The 235-nt window shown below is 34.5% G+C and overlaps 1 protein-coding gene across 1 annotated transcript in view; it reads left to right on the top strand.

Moving 5' to 3' along the window:
• The window catches only part of LOC119591910 (E3 ubiquitin-protein ligase Hakai-like), a gene marked incomplete at its 5' end in the record, with an annotated part of 3,866 nt that continues 3,631 nt past the window's right edge, over window positions 1-235 (top strand). Inside the window, 1 exon segment of the mRNA XM_037940664.1 lies at window positions 1-37. Within this exon segment, the coding sequence (XP_037796592.1) occupies window positions 1-37 (37 nt within the window).

Below are 235 nucleotides of genomic sequence, written 5' to 3'. Positions count from 1 at the left end.
GCCTCCTAGGGGTCTGCGCGTCAACAAGAGAAATAAGGTAGGAACCGTTCTTAATATTTTATCATCCGTGTTTTACTATTGATGTTTTTTCTTGTCTGATGCTTTGTTGTTAGCTTTCAGTGTTTTCTTGTCATCTGATAAATTAATTAAGATATCATTTCGGTGGCTGTAGATTGATTTTTGTTTGTTATTAGAAACAGAAGCTCATGGTTTGATTAAGAACACTTATGTGCAA

This window comes from Penaeus monodon, chromosome 29 (genome assembly GCF_015228065.2).
Source record: "Penaeus monodon isolate SGIC_2016 chromosome 29, NSTDA_Pmon_1, whole genome shotgun sequence".
Lineage (NCBI taxonomy): Eukaryota > Metazoa > Arthropoda > Malacostraca > Decapoda > Penaeidae > Penaeus > Penaeus monodon.
The sequence above is the reverse complement of the archived record's forward strand: the minus strand, read 5'-3'. Positions and strand labels throughout refer to the sequence as shown.